Genomic DNA, 20927 nt, shown 5'->3' with positions numbered 1-20927 from the left:
GTTTGAGGGGGAAATGTCTGGTTGAAATGCAAACTATCCTGAATATGTATGAAGTAATAGGTGAGAAAATTAACAGAATACGGAAGAGCGTAGAAAAGAAATACTGGAGGAGTTGCCTGTGGAATTTTCCATTGCTTGATATTGGAATGATTCCCACTCTACTGTCAACTCTGGAATCATACAATGAAAGATTAACAGTTTCAAGACTAAGTGCTAATAGCTCCAATTATATAATATAAAAAATATAATATACTGATTATAACATACAAGCTCATACGCTTACACGAAGTCAGGAGTTTCACTTCTAGAATACAGATTTGTGTCATTCTTCCTGTTGCCGCTGAACAGGAAAGAAATGCCAAGGGAGTGCTGGGTCTCACCTTACAGAAGCAGTTAGGGTTATTGAGGGTTACTTTTATCAAAACATTCAACCAAACCGTGTTCAAAACAGCACTGCTATGGCCCCAGACTACTGATGCTAAAAACCGCAGAGATAACTACTTCTGATGTAACTTCTCAACTGTGGAAGAAGCTTATACCCTCTAAATCTGGGCATTTTAAAGAGGAATCTACTAATCGAAGTCTATGATTTTCATGCAAAAGCACATTTACAAATGCCAGCACTTGGAAATTCAATGTATTAGAGTCCTGTAGGAAGCACGTTCATTGTTTTCATGTTGTTATTTTTCAGCCGAGGTTTAAAGCCACCTCTTATTTCTTATCCCAGGATGTGCTATAGGAATCTATGAAACTTAATTACATTGACTGTTACAAAAAAGGATTTGTGAACTTTTGCCTTTAGGCAGAAATGTTTATTTCATTGCCTTTGCTATTCATTCTTTTCAACTCCGACGGCTTTGAACTTTTCAGCTGCTCAGAGTTATCACCCTCGTGCAGAGCCCAGGAACTGCACTCCCAACACACAAACCACAAGTTGAAGAAAACGAAGAAGGCGAAGATATATGAGTCGTTATTTTGGCCACCCTTTGTGCCATTAAAATCTCATTTTCTGCCTATTAGAATGCCCTCTTGGTGCTTAGGCAGCGGTGATAGTCGGTGATTAGTGTGTAATTGAGTATAATTGTCTTTTCACTTTTCATTTCTGTCATTCTGAGCTTCTCTCTGTTTTTCTCACCACCAAGAGGAAAAAGGGGGTGAAGAAAAGATAAAGCTGTTAAAACTCTCACTCTCCGCCCTGAAGAGATTCTCGATTGCAATTATAGATTGCAACCCCTTTGTGACATTTCTCCAAATTTAGTGGGCAGCTATCCTTGCCACCTGGGCCAAGAGCTCTCCTAATAAAATCAAGCGATCTGTATTTAAACTACTGCTAATAATGTCAACCTCACACAGATGCCACATGTAGGAAATTTATCCAACCCTCCAACATGCAATTACCAAGGCAATTTATTAATATGATCTCTGAAGAAAGGCTCACAGTCCAATGCAAATTAGAAAAACAATTACAACATTCAAATATCTATATATTCCCAAAGTCGCAGTAATTCTCCTAATCTGTGCATTTATAACTCATTTATCCCAGAGTTCTGTAGTCATCAGCTGATCTCTCCCCACGCAATTTGTTTGCTTCCCCTCCAATCGCTTTATAAAAGCTTTGGTGTTTTCATATTGGGTGCTTTTGTTCACAACCGTATCAGCTGATCACGTACCTTTTTGAAAACAACAACAGCAACAACAAATGTGTGTGAGCTTCTGACCCAAAGCTCAGACCTAGGAGTGGAGCCAACCACTGCCTTGACAACTCGGTGTAAACACAGAATATCCACGATGACCTTAAAAATCACTTGGGTTTTAAGTCCAAGCTCCAACTTTTGATACGGGCCCGTAGGAAGGGTGGAGAGAAAGGAAACCAGAAAACTGAAATCATGTGGCTTGTAGAAAGAATACATTATGGTTTAAATTTGGCAATTCATTATACGACCGCCTCGGGGAATTGACTGTTCGGTTCTAGTATACAGCAAATCGTCTGTCTGGAAACACGGGACTGACCTGAGGTGAAAGGCCATTGCCAATGGCGGGGTTCATGGGGTTGGAGGGCCCAGACGGAGGCACAAAGCTGTCTGTATAGCTGGAAAATCCATGCCTGGTGCTGGGGAGGCAGTAGGCAGTGTTGCCGTCTGGGTTCGAAGGAAGAGTGCTTTGGTGTACTGTGCTCGGAGGAAGAGGCTGAGGTCTGTGAACGGTGCTGCTGGGATCCGACACGGCTGCAAGGGAGAAGACTGTCAGCTCGGAGGCACCGGTGCAGGCCAGCAGAAGACGGTCACATCACCAAGCCACCAGCGGTATCTACCGCTCAGACCAAACAGTAATTTCAAACTGCATTCCACAACATGCATATAGAGCCACTCATAACAGCCACAGCCACAGCCACATCTCTGCACTTACGCGCAAGTACGTAACTGACGTCCATACTTTCCTGGCATACTCACCCAGAAAACGAGAGCAGAAATCACATTAACAATGATAACGAGCCTATTTTGGTAGCGAATGTTATTGATCAGGGTAAGGATTAACCAGTGTCAGAATCGCAAGGCTCACATTTCTTGTCAAATATTCTTTCTTCTTTTTTTTTCATGTTTATTTATTTTTGAGAGAGAGAGAAAGAGAGAGAGGACCAGCAGGGGAGGGGCAGAGAGAGAGGGAGAGAGACAGCATCCCAAGCAAGGTCTTTGCTACCAGCCCGGAGCCCAACGCAGGGCTCGAACTCACCAACGGTGAGCCAAGATCAAGAGTCAGACGCTTACCGACCGAGCCACCCAGGTGCCCCCGGTCAAACGTACTTTCGAAGCACCTAAATATTCATGTGGAACGTCTGCAGTGCTATCTTTCTTAAACCCAAGTAATTTATCACTTATCCCATTTACCTCTGTATGCCATCCAGCAGTGACTTTATCAAAGCTTACCTTCGCTTGATTACTATTGTTAGTAACCATCATAGGACTTTAGTTAACTGCAGACTGGAGTACAAACGAAGTAAAACTTTAATAAAGCCAAAGCTAATCCCATATTGATTTAGGAGAGCTGTTTTGTTTGGTCTCATTGTTTTTGTTTTAAAATAATGAAATAGTATTACATTATAGCACGGCTCATCTAGAGAGATCCAAATAATGTCATAGAGCCAACTATGTTTCTGAAATGTGACAGGTACATGTAGGATCACCTGATACCATGCAATTAACCTACAAGTAGCAACAATGTCAGCATCGCCCCGGGTTCCCCTGGCTGTGTAAAACAAGCAGCAGAGAAAGCCTTGGGAGTTACGCTTCAGCCCCCGGACTCCCCCTTCCTCCATACCTTGCGGAATAGCTGTGGGCTGGTAAGATGTCTCCGACAGCTGGTATGTTGGCAGAGTCGGCATGGCGGTGGGAGGGAACCCCCCCGGAATGAGATGGTTGAAGGCCATCAGTTGATTGGCCCCAGCTTGCTTCCTCCATCTTGCACGGCGGTTGCTAAACCAAACCTATGGATTTAATTTAAAATTTGAGGATTTCACTGATGAAATAATAGTACATTCTTAAAGAATTTTTCATGCTAAAACAGATGAAAGGCCCCTTACGGACGGGGCAAATAGACGCAAGAGCCCTCTACCTTCTGTGTTGTATTGTCAGGGGAGAAAGGAGAGTTCAATGTCAGGGGTTGGGAGAGGGGTTTCCAGGACCGACCACGGGCCCGCGGAGCCCCCACAAGCCCCATGGCGACCATGGGCAGGGATGGCCGAGCATGACTGGAAACCACAGGAGCTCTCCACTGTCCCCATCAGCAACACCTACCCACCTCGATCTCTTTCCACATCGGAGCGAGGACACAAGCACCTCTCGGACCCGTACATGACATATGTCCTAATTAGGGCTTGCCTATCATGCTAACTTATTTTTAATATTTTCATCAGCCTGGCTTAGCGTTTCTATGTTATAAGCATAGCTCCCGCATCGTGATAATTGATTAAATGAAGCCATCTTACCATCTCTTTCAAAGCTGACACATTGTTCTGGTCTTAATGGAAATACATGCCAAAGAGGTAAGTATTTCAAGAAATGAAAGCATTTTATCTAAGAAGATCCCTTAAATAATTAGTTTATTATTTCTCTCAACAACAGCTTAAAGCACCTATACTACGCTATGCCAAGCACTATGATAACCACATATACTCAGAAAAACTTTGGTATAATATAGTAAAATGCCTTGAAAGAATTCAAAGTAAGTAGCCGGAGAAATGGTACCCATAGGGGTGAGAAATGTAACCGTATACCCAAATGTTAAGCAACTGTGATATAAGGCTTTTAATGGGACCCATCATCTTGCTCAATTCTTACAGCTGCAGCTTCAAAGTGGAACCTTTTTTTAAAGTTTATTTATTTTTGAGGGCAGGAAGGGGCCGAGAGAGAAGGAGAGAGAAAATCCCAAGCAGGCTCTGTGCTCTCAGCACGGACCTGACGCAGGGTTCCAACTCACGAACCATGAGATCATGACCGGAGCTGAAGTCGCTTAACCAACTGCGCCAACCAGGCACCCCTTAAATGTGGAACTTTGGATGATTTGAGACAGTGTGTATGTGACGTTCCCTTAAAATTAGAGAGTATTTCGGGGCACCCGAGTGGCTCAGTCAGTTAAGCAGCCGACTCTTGGTTTCGGCTCGGGTTGTGATCTCCCGGATTCATGGGTTCGAGCCCCGCATCGGGCTCTGCGCTACCAGTGCGGAGCCTGCTTGGGATTCTCTCTCTCTCCCTCTCTCTCTGCCCCTCCCCCACTCTTACTGTCTCTGTCTCTCTGAAAATAAATGAATAAACTTAAAAAAAATTTAAAAAAAAATTAGAGAGTATTTCTACCAACTAAAGATAGTCTAAGTCCTATATCAGAAGTTCGTTGAAAACTTCACATGGATAAAGTACTGTGCTTGGGGGTCAGAGGGAAAAAGGGATGAATAAAATGTCAGGATAAGCCAGAATTCCCTGCACTCCAGCAGCTTTCAGACTTGTCCTCTGGAATGCACAGAGCCCTTAAGGAAACCAAAATAATCGCTCCCTGGAAGCAGAAGCTCCATATTTGGAAATGCAGAGAATCAGGGAGAGTTTGGAGTGGGGACGGAATTTGAATTCGTTTTAGAATATGGATATGATTTTAACAAAAGGTCACTCCTGATGGAGGTGATAATACAGGAGACCAGAGTGTCCAAGAAAAGGTAAGACCTGATTTCCTTACAGAGCAAAGTTAACAATTAGACAACTTAATTGTTTTGTTTTGTTTTTTTTTTAAGTTATGGAAACTTTTAAAAGAGTGGGGGGAAGAATTTCTCCATCTTGGAGCAAGAAAACCCAGTTTAACAAATGCCTTGCCAAGGTATCTGCTTAAACTTTTGTGATTCACCCAAGCATTTGCCTGGAAAGGAGTCTGGTCTTCTCCTGGCATGTTGTAAGACACTGGTAAGGAAAGCTGTTTGAACTTCCGCAAAATACTAGCATTTAATACTCCTCCTTAAGTTTCCAACAGGAAAAGAAGGTAAGTCAATATTTTCCCATGTTGATACATAATTGAATTAGAGTTTTACTTAACTTAATAAATTGCCACCTGGGATAATAGAACCATGAACAGCAAGCAGTCAATTTCAGGTTTGTATCAACTGTGTTTTCTCACCGCAAAGCTAAGCATCTGTTATCATGACTCCCAGAAGTGCTTAGAACAAGCTGTTTGGGGCTGAAGGAGGCTGAGAGTAAGGAATGTGGGCTGTATTCAAGCCTGAGTGTATTGTACTATACCACACACCGTGGTCGTATTTTATATTACAAACCCTTCAGATTAATGAGTCACACTCAGCCCAGGTGAAGTGATCTCTGACACCTATGTGCACTGTAGGCTGGGAAGAGAGCTGAATTTTCAAAAGTTCACTCATTTGGACTAGCTATCCTCCCTTCTTCTGTTGAGATCGTTTATGAAGAACTGAGTCCGTACTTCCATTGTTATCAGAACATGCTCCCGACCTCTCTGTGCCAACTTCCTTCTGTAACCTTTAGATAAGTAAACCAAGTTTGATTTATCCAGTGGGTGGTGATGCCTGATCACTCCTTCAATCTCAACCTACTTTTGATCCAAGATCACTCTAACTCCTCCATAACCCACTTTTTTTTTTTACATGAAAAATGTCTTTGCTCAAACAAGAAATAATAAGAAACATCATGACTTCCTACAAATATCTTCAGGCATCCGAAAGACTAGGGATGTATGGTTTTTTGGGGTCTTCTTTTCATTTTTCCAAAATGATACAAATACTGAAGACACACTGAGTAAACCTACCAGGAGTTGTATTTAAAAGTTCCTTAAAGTATTTACAATGCGATATCTATTATACCTACAACAAAAGATGACGAGAAATCATTTGCGGAAGCAAATCTTTACTGCAAAACAAACCTTCGACAGGAGGTTCAAGAGTTTGCCAGTGGAAGGAATTTAAATGATGTTTAAATTTAGGCTAAATAAATCCAGAGGGCTATTCCTGAGAGAACCAGAGATTACTAAGGACTGTCCTTCCTGTCTCTAGCCATTTAACCAGATTTTTTATTATCTTGCCATTGCCAGCCTTCTGCATTTCCTAGAACCAGCTGTATCTGCCAAAAGAAACATTAATATATATATTAACAATAGTATATATAATTTTATATGTAATATATTTTATATATAATTTTATAATTACATATATATATATATATCAGAAAGTAGTCCTTGCCTCCTTTCTACTTTGAAACTCATAAAAGACGTACCTACTGTTTTTAATAGGAAAAAAGTGTCCTTGAAATAACCTTCATTTTCAATATCTAAACTGACCAAGCACAGGGATCCTGGGGTACTGTTATGACCCCATCTTTGACTGAAAGACATTCTCTTAGCGTTCAGAGGTCTTATGTTGTATCACTAACATTGTATTCAATATTGTATCACTAATTCCTAAACATCAATGATTCATCTACTAAATGAACTGGGTGAGTGCACAACACTGAATAACTTCATCTGAAACGGGTGGAATGCATTTATGACTCAGTTGTTACAATTACTAGAAACTGCTCTTTGTTCTGAAAAGAATAGCATGGGCAACAGAAACAAACTGGCCTCTGATGTTCCAAAGGAGAATATGGGTCTTGCATCAATTTCTTAGCCAGTAGGGCAGAAAGAACAAGTTTTACAAAGTTGGCTACCTACGTGTTAAATGTAAGTCTATGATCTATAATTCAATGTAATCTCACCCTCCCCACACATTACCTGGCCTTCCACATAACACCTAACATGGTAAGGAAGTGGGGCAGGAGGCATACGTTGGTTGATAATGATATTAGCTACAGCTAAATGCTGATAATTAACCTGTATAATACCACAGGGCATCAAAACCCTCCCTCAAAGCAAGTTTTTAATTCATCTGATGAACTGCCACCTGGTTCGTTTTCATCTGCCCCCGGATCTTTCCCTACTGGTCCCTCTACAGACCCCTTCCACAAAGCTGTATTCCTGCCTTTGGAAATGATCTTCAGACCCATTTCTGAGGTACTGTAATATCCAATGAATTTTTGAAGCAAAATTTAAATTGATTGAAAGATCCTCATCACATCATGATAACTATGGGGAAAAAAGAGAATGATCCACAAAAAGAGAATAGGGCTTTCTTAAACTTTTCTCTTCTTGGGTCACATAAGTAACCAATTTGTCCAGACTTTCAACAATACAAGTTGAAGAAAGCTTTGTGCTTTAAAAGATACAATAATACCTTTTATTCGCCCAGGTTCAATGCAGACCGGGCAAAAATTGAATCCCATGCCCCCCACCTTGCTACCTCTGTGACCCTGAACAAATTGTTGACTATCTGTGGACCTCTGCTTACTCATCTTCTAAGTGGGAGAAACAAAAAGCTACTTCACAAGATTGTTGTGACAATTAAATAAGACACTACAATTAAAGCCCTTGAAAGAACACCTAGGAAGTATTTAGTGTTTAATAAAAGTTAGCTATTGGGGCGCCTGGGTGGCTCAGTCGGTTAAGCGTCCGACTTCGGCTCAGGTCATGATCTCACGGTTCGTGAGTTCGAGCCCCATATTGGGCTCTGTGCTGACAGCTCAGAGCCTGGAGCCTGCTTCTGATTCTGTGTCTCCCTCTCTCTCTGCCCCTCCCCTGCTCATGCTCTGTCTCTCTCTGTCTCTCAAAAATAAACAAATGTAAAAAAAAAATAATAAAAATAAAAAAGTGAGCTATGAAGTATAAACATCACATTGCCGTCACTATCTTAGACACCCAAGAATTAAACCCTTGCTTTGTCTTCCTAGCTCTGTGGTCTACAGCCAAAGCCTTTTGTGCCCATGAGCAAACAGGAAAGTGCCCAAATAACACCTCAAATAATTGAAAGCCAGTTTGGCTTGAATGGAGACTTGGGTTAAATTTGCTTCCAAGTTTCATGGGTTAGTGCTAATTATCCCATGGTGTAAGTCTAATTTTGCCCATCAAGAAATTACTGGTTCAGATTTTTGGTGTGGTTCTCAAAGGCAAGCTAACCTACATTATTCCAGATGGGTTATTTCAAATGTAATTGGAAAAATGGGGAGAGGATATAATACTTAATGCTTAGAAAGGGAATTCACAACATTTAAAATGCTTGATTAAACACAACATTCAGCGATGTGTAATGTGACAATGCCAACATAGTACTTTCCAAGTAGGTAAATTCAGGATAAGATGCAATATCCCTGGACCTTCTCATTCACTCCACACCCCCTCTCTTTCCACATCCCACTCTCCCAGTGCTGCTTTCCAGCTGTGACCACTGTACAGAGAACAGGTTGGGGGCGGGGGGAAGAATGGGTAAGGTTGACAAGGAGAAGCGCCAGGCGCTGAGGAATGTCAGAGGACCGTGAACACACAGAAAGGCAAATTCAACTGCATGCATCTTCATTCACCCCAAGAGCAAACTCCTGCTGAGAATTTCAGGGTGATGATATTTTTGCATCATTACGGAATTCAGGCCCAAATGTTCCATACCTATCGTAACTTCTGAACGACACAGATTTGCTGGATGGCTTCAAATTCCCATTGGATCAAAAATACAAGAAAACACGTGTTTGGCGAGAATGTAGAGAAAAAGGAGCCCTCATGCACTATTGGTGGGAATGCAAACTGGTACAGCCACTGTGGAAAACACTATGGAGATTCCGTAAAAACTTAAAAATAAAACTATCATATGATCCGGTAATTCTACTACTGGATATTTACCCAAAGAATATGAAAACACTAATTCAAAAAGCTATACACTGCTAGGAATTTACCCAAGGGATACAGGAGTACTGATGCATAGGGGCACTTGTACCCCAATGTTTATAGCAGCACTCTCAACAATAGCCAAATTATGGAAAGAGCCTAAATGTCCATCAACTGATGAATGGATAAAGAAATTGTGGTTTATATACACAATGGAATACTACGTGGCAATGAGAAAGAATGAAATATGGCCTTTTGTAGCAACGTGGATGGAACTGGAGAGTGTGATGCTAAGTGAAATGAGCCATACAGAGAAAGACAGATACCATATGGTTTCACTCTTATGTGGATCCTGAGAAACTTAACAGAAACCCATGGGGGAGGGGAAGGGAAAAAAAAAAAAAGAGGTCAGAGTGGGAGAGAGCCAAAGTATAAGAGACTGTTAAAAACTGAGAACAAACTGAGGGTTGATGGGGGGTGGGAGGGAGGGGAGGGTGGGGGATGGGTATTGAGGAGGGCACCTTTTGGGATGAGCACTGGGTGTTGTATGGAAACCAATTTGACAATAAATTTCATATATTGGAAAAAAAAAAAGAAGAAAATTAAAAAAAAAGCTATATTCACCTTTATGTTTACTGCAGCATTATTTACCATAGCCAAATTATGGAAGCAGCCTACATGTCCATCGATAGATGAATGGATAAAGAAGATGTGATATATATATAGATAGATATACATATACATATACATATATACATATATACATACATACATACATACATACATACATACATACAATGGACTCAGCCATAAAAACAAATGAAATCTTTCCATTTGCAACAACATGGATGGATCTAGAAGTTATAATGCTAAGTGAAATCAGTCAGAGAAAGACAAATACCATATGATTTCACTCATGTGAAAACTGAGAAATAAAATAAAGAAAAAAGAGATGAACCAAACACCAGACTCTAAACTATAGAGAACAAACTGATGGTTACCAGAGGGGAGGTGAGTGGCGGATGGATGAAATAGGTGAAAGGGATTATGAGGACACTTATTGTGATGAGCACTGAATAACATATAAAAATGTTGAATTTCACTATATTGTACACCTGAAACTAATACATCATTGTGTGTTAACTATACTGAAATTAAATATCAATCAATCACTCAGTCCCTATTGGATTTCCCTGAGAATCTCAAATTACTGATGAGAAATCATGCATCCTAGATATTTAGTTATTTACTTATTTTATTTTAGAAGGAGAGCAAGAGAGGGCAGGGGAGAGGGGCAGAGGGAGACAAGAAAGTGAATCTAAAGCCGGCTTCATGCGCAGTGTGGAGTCCAACACAGGGCTTGATCCCGCGATCCCAGGATCATGAACGGAGCCCAAATCAAGTTGGATGCTCAATTAACTGAGCCACTCGGGTGCCCCTTAGTTATTTTTAATTGGGGGATGGGAGAGGGGAAGATGACATTTGAGAATATGACAAAGTCAGGGACCCCTCTCTGGTTAACGCTTGTGTATATGCATACACACACACACACACACACACACACACACACACACACACAGAGGCAAAGGCACAAAATTGTGTGTACAAATCTCAAGTCCCCTAGATTTCTTGAAGTTCTTCCATGATTATCCTGGTCATCTGTGGACCCAAACTGAGATCATCTGATTTAACCTATCCCATATTTTAAAACAAAACAAAACAACAACCACGACAACGACAACAAAAAACTGAAGCCAGCAGGATTACAGCAGAATCAAGTGACTTCCTCAACAAAACACGTTTGGCAAGCTGAGACCAAAACCCACATCTTGTGACTCCTAATTAAATGCTGTTTCCTCCAACAGCTTCCTTTGCTGTCTTCCATTATCCTGGTGGGAAAAGTGATACTTCTCTGCTTTGTGGAGTTCTCAGATGGAATATTTACCAAAACTTTTGCACATCATAAATATTTGCATTCTTCCCCACAAAACGAATGCTTCCCATTATTTGCATAATGATACCCAGGAGGGGAATTGGGCAAATCAGTCTTTGGTGTACAATAATTCTTAGATTGTGTACTCAGATTCAGTTGTGATAAACACAACATAGCTACTGTCTAAACAAATTTTTATGAAATACTGACAAACGCCTAAGTTATTATACGTTAATGCCATCTGTACCCAGAAGACTTTAGAAATATTTTACTCAGGGGAAAAAAATAGAATGTAGACTTGTTTGGAGGTGGGGGGGGGGGTTCGTTTGGTGTTTGGTTTTCCCAGGTGCCCCAAATTAAACTAACTCACACTTTCTGGCTATCACTCAAACTGAGTTGACTTTGCTACTGCTTTCCCAGATCCTTCTAAAAAGTAAAGGATTTTGTTCTGGCATTTTAATCAGTGATTAACTACTCCCTTCTTTTTCCTGCTGTGTTAAGTAAAAGATCCATATGCCGGGTGTTGTAGGGAATTTGTTAGGCTGTAGATCATAGCTGTGGTGCAAGACATGATGTGTCTCAAGGGAACTAATGAAGCTATAAGGAATGTAAAGAGTCACCGGGTTAAAGCCACATTAGGACAGCTGTTAGGTTAATGAGGGCCCTGCTTTGGAGAGGAGGTCACTGTATAGAAAAATATGAACCACTCTTTATTGGTTTGATCCCATGTCCTCTGCAAGTTAATGGGCCTTTCTCACTCTCCTCTGACATTCACTGAGCCAGATGTGAATGCAGGGCACTGCGCAAATTGCAAGGGCTTGAGATTTATTCTGTCCCCCGTCCTTATTTTTGGCAAAGGCAGGAACGAGGTACAACAACACTGAACATTCTTTTAGTTTCCCGTCACTCTCTTTGTCTGATTTCTTTAAACTCCGGGCTTATTTTTTGACTCCGAGTTTAGAGCTGTCTTCTGTCTGTCTAAAGGACAGACTCGGGATGTGGGCTTGACCAATAGGGAGTATAGGGACCAAATCCTGGAATCTAGTGGGCACTCAATAAAAGTTTGCTGGAAGAATAGAGATAGGAATGGATCTGACTTCAGATTTAAATCAGGTCATCACAGAACTATAATAAAACAATTAGATTTGAGGTATATCATATTTGTAACACTGTTATATGTAATATCAGAATACATACACTACATATATCATATAATACAGTATTTATGTACACATATTATCATAATTTGTGGTTAGTGGTGGTCATTTCTGGAGAGGAACACTGTATCCCAATGTAACAGGTAGAGAGATTCAATAGTTCCAGCTGTAAAACATTTGCACCGTAACACTTCCCCAAATCTGTGGCCCTTCTCTTCACTCACCCTTCCATCCACGTCCTGCTTACACAATCGGTTGCCTACATTCCAGCTCTGGATACCTTTGGCCACCGTCCTTTCCCTTCCACTCCCACGGCCACTGACCCGTTTCATGCCCACGGCTTCCACTGCCTATCACATCAACTGTGAGAGCCTTCCCCTGAAACCCAAGCCCTCCACAGGATGTCCTCAGCCTAGATGTCCAACTATATTCCTCCCTGCCCCCTCTTACCTCTCCCTAGCCTCCAGCCAAATTGAACAATTCACTGTGCCTTCAACATGAATGGAAATGAAATGTCACCAGGTCTGTAACTCGTGTGTTGACTCACGTTGTACTCGCCCCACCCTCCCTGGCCAGTGAATTTCTCTGTAGCTTCGAAAGTTCATCTTAAATCGGCCTTCTTCGTGAGCCTCTCCTGTTACTCCGGCAAGATCTCATTCTTTCCTCTTCTTAACTCTCACTGCACTCTTTCTGTCTTAAGGTACTTATCATATCTGGTTTTTTATTATTATTATTTGTGCTGACTTCATTAACCATATTAGACTGCAGCTCCTTGAGAGATTTCTCTTAATGCCTCTTAGCGTTCCTTCACTTTGTTAGCACTATGATACACGGAAAGCCAAGTTGAATGAGACAGTTCTTCTGACGAGGCTTTGAAGCCTGGAAGAGGCTATTTCTGAACAAGTCTATAACAGGAGAGGTAATCAGCTGCATATGAGATGCACTGATCAGTCTAGAGACCAGATCGACTGACCGGTTCACTGCTGAGTCTCCAACCTCACTTTGACTATGAAAGTCAAGTCGCCAGGAAGAACACAGCGTTTCCAGATGAGGCAACTTAACCAGAGAGAGGGGTGCCTGGGTGGCTCAGTCGGTTACGCATCTGGCCCTCGGTTTTGGCTCAGGTCGTGGTCTCACGGTTTGTGAGTTCAAGCCCCTCACTGGGCTCTCTGCTGACCGCACAGAGCCTGCTTGCGATTCCCTCTCTCCCTCTCTCTCTGCCCCTCCCCTGCTCTCTCTCTCTCTCTCTCTCTCAAAATGAATAAATAAACTTTTTTAAAAAGGTGCTAGAGAGAAAGGTGGGACCTTTATACTACTAAAGGCTACAGTTCACAATGAAGTGCCTCCACTCACATATTTTCTTGGTTTCAAATCCGCTTTAGATGAGAGAACACTTTTTTGTTTCCTGTCCGGATTTCATCAGGACATGGCTGTCCGGAGTCAGTACCTGCACTCGGGCCTCCGTGAGCTTCGCCCTCTGGGCCAGCTCCTCCCTGGTATAAATGTCAGGGTAGTGGGTTCTCTCGAAAGCTCTTTCCAGTTCTTCAAGCTGTTCTGCTGTGAAGGTGGTTCGGCTCCTGCGTTGTTTTCTCTTCAGGGGCAAATCGGGTTCGGAGTCAATGTCGGAGCCTTCATCCGATTGGGGTGCCGAGGCTAAAGGCACAAGACAGAGAAGGTGATAAAATGGGGGTCAAAAAACAAGGGTGACCAAGCCTTAAAGATTCAAATCCTAACGTCCATTCCCAATGTCTTCCCTGGGACACCAAGCCCCTCTCTGCAATATTATATTATTAAATGATACCTCCTCCCCTATTTTGTCTCCAGGCCCCCCAGGCAGAAATCATTGTTCTCGGGGCGCCTGGGTGGCGCCGTCGGTTGGGCGTCCGACTTCAGCCGGGTCACGATCTCGCGGTCCGTGGGTTCGAGCCCCGCGTCGGGCTCTGGGCCGACGGCTCGGAGCCTGGAGCCTGGTTCCGATTCTGTGTCTCCCTCTCTCTCTCTGCCCCTCCCCCGTTCATGCTCTGTTTCTCTCTGTCCCAAAAATAAATAAAAAACGTTGAAAAAAAAATTAAAAAAAAAAAAAAAAGAAATCATTGTTCTCTGCATCTGTCAGTCGTGGTCCATTATGAGATCTTAGCAAACAGAGACAGGCATTCTTTCACTTTTAGGGCCCTTGTCCTTAACATTTAATGGGTACTCCATCTGTGTTTGATGAATGAATCATTTAATTTGGTTCCAAATTAACTCTCTCCAACTTTTACATGAGGAAATCTGTTTAAAACGGTGGTTCTTTAGAAAAAAATTCCAGGGGTGCCTGGGTGGCTCAGTCGGTTAAGTGTCCGACTTCAGCTCAGGTCACGATCTCGCGGTCCGTGAGTTCAAGCCCCGTGTCGGGCTCTGGGCTGATGGCTCAGAGCCTGGAGCCTGCTTCTGATTCTGCGTCTCCCTCTCTCTCTGCCTCTCCCCCATTCATGCTCTGTCTCTCTCTGTCTCAAAAATAAATAAACGTTTAAAAAAAAATTTAAAAAAAGAAAAAAATTCCAAAACTAATGTAGTATCTAAAAAGCCAATAATAGTGAACTGTTACAGGATCCCAACAAATTTATAGACTCTACCGCTCCTACAGAAGAAATCATACTTATGGTTAGTATCTTATTACCAGATACTGAGAAATATTTAAGAACAGTTTAGATACTGTTGATGTAAACCTCCTGAACTGACTCCAGAAAAAGCAGGCATAGTCTAGTGACCTGTCCCTACACCAAAAGTTCAAAGTCTGGGTCTCTGCTGAATGGCAAGCAGCTGCCCAGAGGCTGTCGCCTCATTTGAGGAACATGGTGAAAAATGAAAATACGAGTGCCTGTGTTCAAAAATTATCGCAATTGTGAGATGGCCACAACAGAGCATAAAAAGCAAACACAGAGCCCTTCTGAGCATGGGGCCATGAGTGGGCGACTGCACAGGTCACATGTCCCTGAAGCCAGGCCCATTGCAGGCCCCTTCCCAGCAAGTTTGAGTTTGTCTGTGTTAGCAGGCATCAGGGAAGGAGATTTTCCATAGTTAGTGTATGAGCATCTCCAAAAGAGAGGAAGGAACCGGGAAATTAGATAGGAATTTGCATTAATGATGCAATACGGCATCCGTGAGTTCTGGCAATAACACAATAACTGTCAGCCTGGAGAGTGTTCTGAGGTTTGTGGGCACAGCAGACACAGGGCTCTGGGCAGGAGCGCAGCCATCTCCCGGAGGCCCTGGACATCAGGGCAGTAGCAGGGGGCCATCAGAGAGCTCTCAGGCCACACACTTTGAGCAGAGCTCAGGACACCCAAGGGCCTTGCTCCTGAGCATATCCAAATGCACTCTGAAAACTCCCCAAATAGCTGAGGGATCCTCTGGAGAAGGGGCTGAAGTGTGCTATCTGCAAATGAGGAAGGAATTGTAGATCATTAATGTCATTGTCAAGGTAACTCCTTTGCACACCCCGGCTGTAGGACCCGAGGAAACACAGGTAGTGCCAGAAGCGATGACAAAATGCAAAAAAGTACCAATTCTCATTTATCTTAAACTCCAACAACTCTGCCCTACAGAAATCAAAAATTTCATTCTACTTCAGTATCAATTATAAGCTGCCCAAAAGGGGTACACGTCCAACATAACCCATAAATATAATTTTAATTTTTTAATATTTAATACTTTTGTAATTTACTCACACTCAAACTTGAAAATTAAGAGAGCGAATTAATAATCTATATGACAAATTAAAGAAAAACAAGTTCCTGTACGTAAAAGCAAAATGGAAGCATCATATATAATGCATCTGCTATATGTTAGCCATGAGGCTTGGTTTTTCAATTATGTTGTCTAATTTAACATAAAATGGTCTCATTTTCTTAGTTTATTTTATTTATTTTGAGAGAGAGACAGAGAGAGAGAATCCCAATCAGGCTCCACACTGTCAGCACAGAGCCCAATAGAGCTCGAACTCACGAGCCAGAAGATCATGAAATGAGCCGAGATCAAGAGTTGGATGCTCAACCGACTGAGCCACCCAGGCGCCCCTAAAATGGTCTAATTTGATACAAATCTTGTTTTAGGATACTTAGGAAATAAAACCAGACTTTCTTTAAGTGTGGGAATGTTTTAAAGGAGCAGTAACACGCTAAGAAATGTGCCAGACGTTGCATTATAAACTTCAAACGCTCCCAATACAACTTATGTGTGTATGTGTTTGATAAATGTGAGTCCGATTAAAAGAGCGGTAATTTGTGCATCATTGTAGGGCAGTGGATCTTGAGCTGTTGGAGCATCAGAATCACTTGAAAAGCTGGTGAAAACACAGATTGCTGCCCCCACCCCGTTCCAGAGTTTTCTGCTTTCACAGGTGGTACGCCAACTTTGCTGATCCTAAACGATACTTTGAGAACCACCTCTACAGAATATTCCAGACTCTCATTTTCTCTCCCCAAATTCCCCAGTATATAATATTTTTCCTGCTGTAATTTATCAAAGCAACACTTCCACATACATAATACACTTTTCAAGAAATGGATTAGTCATTCTCCTAAGACCATTGCGTACCATAAAATGTTTCCCTTCCCTGCTTCCAGTTTCTGTTGCCCTGACTTTTCTGTCTTCTGTAAATTCAGGTGCAAACCCCAACAGCATTTAAGGGCTGACCAACAGCTTCCTCTGCCTGTGAGAACCTTAAATCTTTGCTTCCCCTTTCTCTGACTATGATCCCATTAGGATAATAGTATGTGGAAATTTTCATGTTTCCTCTGGGAGTCTCTAGGGTTATTAAATCCTCCCAAGTAAATATGATGTGCCATGCACTGTCAGGTCAATTAATCAACATCACCTCTAGTTTCTGAAGAAAGGGGGCTGCTTACATTTGCGAGTACCAGTGAGAGTTAATTCTGAGGGTCAAGGCCACCGTGTTTCACCTGCACAATCCACATCCCCCTGAATATAAGCTTTGTGAGCCTCTCTCCATCTTGTTCACTGTTGGAAGCCTTGGAACACCGTAGGTGCTCAATAAACACACGATGACGGAATGGAAACACCAGGTAGAATTTAAGTTTTGGACCAACACTGATTTCTCTGCCACTATTTTGCACCTTGAAATGGAAATGCTGCCCTTCTGAGTCTCCCAGCATGTACTGAAATGAGGTTCAGGAGTCCACAAATCCTCAAACATTATTTGGAAGTTTTTGCAAGTATTTGCGTAACTGTATTTTTCTGGGAAATAATTATCAATTTTTTCTGAGGATTGTGATTTTTAAAAAAAAAAAAAAAGTTGATCACCAACAGCTAGTAATTAAAAAGACTCAGAACGGGGCGCCTGAGTGACTCAGTTGGTTAAGCGTCGAACTTCAGCTCAGGTCATGACCTCGCAGTTCACCAAGTTCGAGCCCCGCGTCGGGCTCTGTGCTGACAGCTCAGAGCGTGGAGACTGCTTTAGATTCTCTCTCTCCCTCTGTCTCTGCCCCTCACCCACTCACACTGTGTCTCTCTCTCTCAAAAATAAATAAGCATTAAAAAAAAATTAAAAAGACTCAGAACGTCTAGGAGTTCAATAATACAGGCTTTGCCACTAAAAATAAAATTTTCTTTGACAAGCTAATAAGTCACTACTTGTATTTCTAGACTGCTTATTCAAGAGCAGTCCAATGGTTGTGCCTAACTAGGAAAACCTCCATAAAGCACCATTTCAAAAGACACTGAGGAAATGACTTGCCTGATTTCTCTGCGGGAAAATTATCTGAACCAATGGATCCTTTCTGGCAACATGAAGCCACAGTTGTATCAGTTAATTCTAACTTGTCCCCATCTGTACAGCCCAAAAGGATGTGGGCTTGAAGATATGTTAAGTCAGCCACCCAAGACTAATCTACCAGCTAGGAGATACGAGCTACTTCTAAAGACGGAAACACTACTGTGCCTTGTATCACCCAATAGAAATAAGATGCATTATCTGTGCAGAACACGAATCACAATAATGTCATGAATTTGAATCATTCCGTTTTTACCAAAAACAAGTCTGACACTTACATTTTAACAGCACAAGAAAAAATATTTTGAAGTTCATCTATTTCACATATTCAACTTTCCTCTAGATACTAGATACAAAATACCTAATCCTCCTAAATATTACAGCAAAATAAAAACAAGGCTTTTTTTTTTTCAGACAGCTCAACACAAAGAAATTACAGTTTTTCTAATGCTGTGACTTGTACCCCGCAAGACAGTTCTCTAAAATAGACTGCCAGGATATAACAACTAGATTAAATATAATCTCTTCAGTAATATAATCTCTTTGGATTACTTCTTCTGTCTAGCCTTAATATTAAGAGGGGATTTTCAATGGCATTTAAGTTACTCAGTCATATTCTACACACGCCTTCACAAAGTTTGCTTTATTATTCATTAAATAGAGATATTGTTCCCCAACTTGAAATTCCAGAACAGCTCTCATAAGAAACCCACACCAACATATGATACATGACTTTTTGAGTGGAGATTCTATTGCTCTAAATTGCATAATTCTCCAATTTTACCCCAATCCATATTCTTATCAGACCTTGAAAGTTTTGACTCTATTTTCAAAACCCCCTCACAATCCATTTTCTGACTTATACATGAGTGTAATTCAATGTCTCCAATGAGCCTGGAGCAAACCTCTCTCTTACCAATGTAAGTACACAAAAACCCTGTGAAATAAATACCCCTTTGTACAAAAAAAGGAAACTGAGACTCAGAGACAACATTATTCAGATCACGTGACTAAGGAAGCTAGGATTTGACCCAGGTGTATGGGGCTTCGGAGGACATTCTTTCTTTCTTCTAGCCTGGTATGTTCTAAATAGGTGCTCAGTTCCTTCCTTTCTCTCTCTCTCTCTCTCTCTCTCTCTCTCTCTCTCACGTGTGTGTGCACACATGCACACGCGCGCGCGCGCACACACACACACACACACACACACACGGTCCTTTTGAAGAGAAATACCAGAAACAAATCCAAACAGGAATTCTAATGCAAGTTATTTAGCTGATTGCCACCAATGACTCATTTGTCCCAGGTTTTCAAAAACCTCCTAGAATCAAATGAAATTTATGAAAACACAACCGTTTAATATTAGACACCAAATCAATTTCCTGATCGAATTTAATTCCATTCAATGAACATTTATTCAATTCTTTGTATATTCAAGTGTAGTCGTTAAACAAGGGTAAAGCCCTAAGAAACTAATCCATTTGCCAAGATGCTGAATGAATTTATTTAAGAAAACAAAATAGTCTGACCATTTGAAGTCTCCCTTAAGAATCATCGCAGAGCCCTGGTCATAAGATCCAGCGTCAGTCTAGAAGATACTATTGGTCACAAGCAGTTGAACTGATCACTCATTTTACAGCTTTACTAAATCCTTCTTTTTTGCTATTAAAAACATCTTAGTGAAAGGATCTCAAGCCCTGTAAAGTAACCTCAAACTGTTTTCAGACAAAAGTGCAGGAATAAATAACTTGAAATCTGTTGGGGTATTCACAAGTTATTCAGTACATGCCCCAGAGTGATCCCGGGGAAACAGTCACCTCTCCCCAGGTGTCTCAGTGTTTCAGTTCCGTGCTTTGTATGAAAGGTCATTTCTTCCTTTTCCCTCTCAAGCTAATTTTAGGTCTCAGGAGCCAAATTTTTAGTGACCCCAATGATTTCACATTAACTCCCAAGATTAACCTTGGGAATGTGGACATCATCAGTTTAAAAAAAAAAAGAGAGAGAGAGAGAGAGAAAAAGAGGTCAAGCATAGGCAACAATCATTACCCCCACAGGATTACAAATTCTTCCTTCGGAAACAAATCAGACTGGGAGGAGAAGGCAGAAGTATTTACCACCAGCGGACCAACCATGAAGTTTAATTAAAGAAGGAATTACAGAATTAGAGAGTATGTCTTTGTCCGTTAACCCCTTGTGACCTCTTCTGTAGCCTGAAGAAATATTTCATCCTAGTTAACGCTATTATACATGAGATCTTACCTCAATTTTATAGGGATTTAGTCATGTGGACTTCTATAATTATTGGTTTCCAGACCAATATAATTCAGAGATGGGAGACAGGCAAAAAATGGAGAAACAAAATAATTCACAAGCATGAATTTGGCACACTGTCTTTCTTCTCAGCAAGACCTTTCATTTGAATAATTAAAGAATCAAAACATGACAACCATTTAAACTCTATGTTTGTCCCAGATATAATACGATGCAATTTACAGACACAGAGGAGGTGGGGGGGGGATCTCTCTCTGCGGGCTCTGAGGCTGAACGTCATCATCAGTCATTCACTCTAAGATGGCCCCAGACCAAATCAGACGGTCTTTTCGTCTGTACTAATCTTTGCAAGCTCGACCTATCAGCATTTGTACTCAAAGCTGTGTCTTGCTGATTAAAAAATAACAATAATACAACACAAATTAAAGTAAGAATCGTGCCTGAGAGCTCCCTGAGATCACTTCCTCCCATATCTGAAGGTCTTAGGGGACCTGGCAGGTATATTCCACAAGGTCTTTCACGGGTCACCTCGAAGTTTGAGGCACCCACT

General features: G+C 41.5%; 1 protein-coding gene across 2 annotated transcripts in view; it reads right to left on the bottom strand.

The window, feature by feature from the left end:
- Positions 1-20927, bottom strand: part of PAX3 (paired box 3) — a 99516-nt gene that overhangs the window by 18489 nt on the left and 60100 nt on the right. For both annotated transcript variants that reach the window (XM_058703540.1, XM_058703548.1), the window contains exons 5-7: positions 13784-13989; positions 3316-3481; positions 2011-2225 (exon numbers count right to left, since the gene is read on the bottom strand). In XM_058703540.1, the coding sequence (XP_058559523.1) occupies positions 2011-2225; positions 3316-3481; positions 13784-13989 (587 nt within the window). The remainder of the gene's footprint in view (positions 1-2010; positions 2226-3315; positions 3482-13783; positions 13990-20927) is intronic.

The sequence above is a fragment of the Neofelis nebulosa genome, chromosome 2 (assembly GCF_028018385.1).
Source record: "Neofelis nebulosa isolate mNeoNeb1 chromosome 2, mNeoNeb1.pri, whole genome shotgun sequence".
Classification (NCBI taxonomy): Eukaryota; Metazoa; Chordata; class Mammalia; order Carnivora; family Felidae; genus Neofelis; species Neofelis nebulosa.
The sequence above is the reverse complement of the archived record's forward strand: the minus strand, read 5'-3'. Positions and strand labels throughout refer to the sequence as shown.